The sequence below is a fragment of the Guillardia theta genome (assembly GCF_000315625.1).
Source record: "Guillardia theta CCMP2712 unplaced genomic scaffold GUITHscaffold_560, whole genome shotgun sequence".
Taxonomy (NCBI): Eukaryota; class Cryptophyceae; order Pyrenomonadales; family Geminigeraceae; genus Guillardia; species Guillardia theta.
The window spans coordinates 2,526-3,500 of NW_005434154.1; the positions used below are offsets into that span (position 1 = coordinate 2,526).

At 56.1% G+C, this 975-nt stretch overlaps 1 protein-coding gene across 1 annotated transcript in view; it reads left to right on the plus strand.

Moving 5' to 3' along the window:
• The window catches only part of GUITHDRAFT_122919 (hypothetical protein), a gene marked incomplete at both ends in the record, with an annotated part of 2,586 nt that overhangs the window by 598 nt on the left and 1,013 nt on the right, over positions 1-975 (plus strand). The window contains 5 exons of the mRNA XM_005817798.1: positions 285-345; positions 393-467; positions 510-557; positions 600-703; positions 747-801. Coding sequence (XP_005817855.1) covers positions 285-345; positions 393-467; positions 510-557; positions 600-703; positions 747-801 — 343 coding nt within the window. The remainder of the gene's footprint in view (positions 1-284; positions 346-392; positions 468-509; positions 558-599; positions 704-746; positions 802-975) is intronic.

Sequence of the window (975 nt, forward strand, 5' to 3'; positions counted from 1 at the left end):
GAGGATAGTCCGCATCCAGCACATCGTGACAGAGGCGAAGAGCACATCTCCCAAGTCTCACAGTCTATCTCATCATCTCTGCTGCAGAGCATTCTATAGAGCCAGACGCTTCTCCAGGTCAACCGCTAGTCTCCTCTCTGCACAGTAGCTCAAGTGCTTGTAGCTCGGCGGTCGAAGAAGCAAGAGCGTGCTTCAAGCCTGCTGATGGACCGGGTGGAAGCCCTGGAGACCTGGGCAAGAGAGCGGTGCGACAGGGGTGGTGTTCTTGACTGCGTGGACGTCAGGTCCTGAAGCAGCAAGGAGAGATATCAGCGATGCAGGACCAGGAGAGGCTGATGAGACAAGGTCCGTGATGAGGCGGCTGGTTTTCTGTGCTAACCCCTCCTCGCAAGAGCTGGGAGAGTCGGACTCCAAGAGCAGAGACGCGGCTATCCACAAGCTGACAGTGAGGATGAGAAGAATGGAAGGTGGAGTTTCGGGGCGTCCTCCTGCCCCTGACATGAGCGCAGACATGATGAAGAGATGTCAAGTCGGACAAGACTCGCCCAAGGCAGAGGGTCACACCAATGGTGGGTCTGGCGCTTGCTGACATGCTGCAGAGAAATCCAAGAGCATGCCTGCGGATGCGTTGGTGCTGAAGAAGGATCATAGCAAACTCCAAGAATCGCTCAAGCTTGCCCAAGAAAAGATTGTGACGTTGGAGGTTCGGGTCGGGCGCTCGCACCGCCTTGTGACAAGCCGAGCAGGCCAAGCAAGGGAAGCTGATAGAGCAGCTGGCGGAGCTCTCGCTCAAGCTGCAAGGTGAGTCAGGAGGGAGAGACTCGATGGGATGAGCTCAGGATGAGGTAACTGAGACCAATTTCATGTTTCAGGGAGACCTCAAGTCTGCCTTTCAGAGCTTGTTCCAAGGCTTCACCAACGTCCTCGACCCCTCTCAGCCAAAACGAGCCGGTTCCCCAGCTTTCTCCTTCTCCT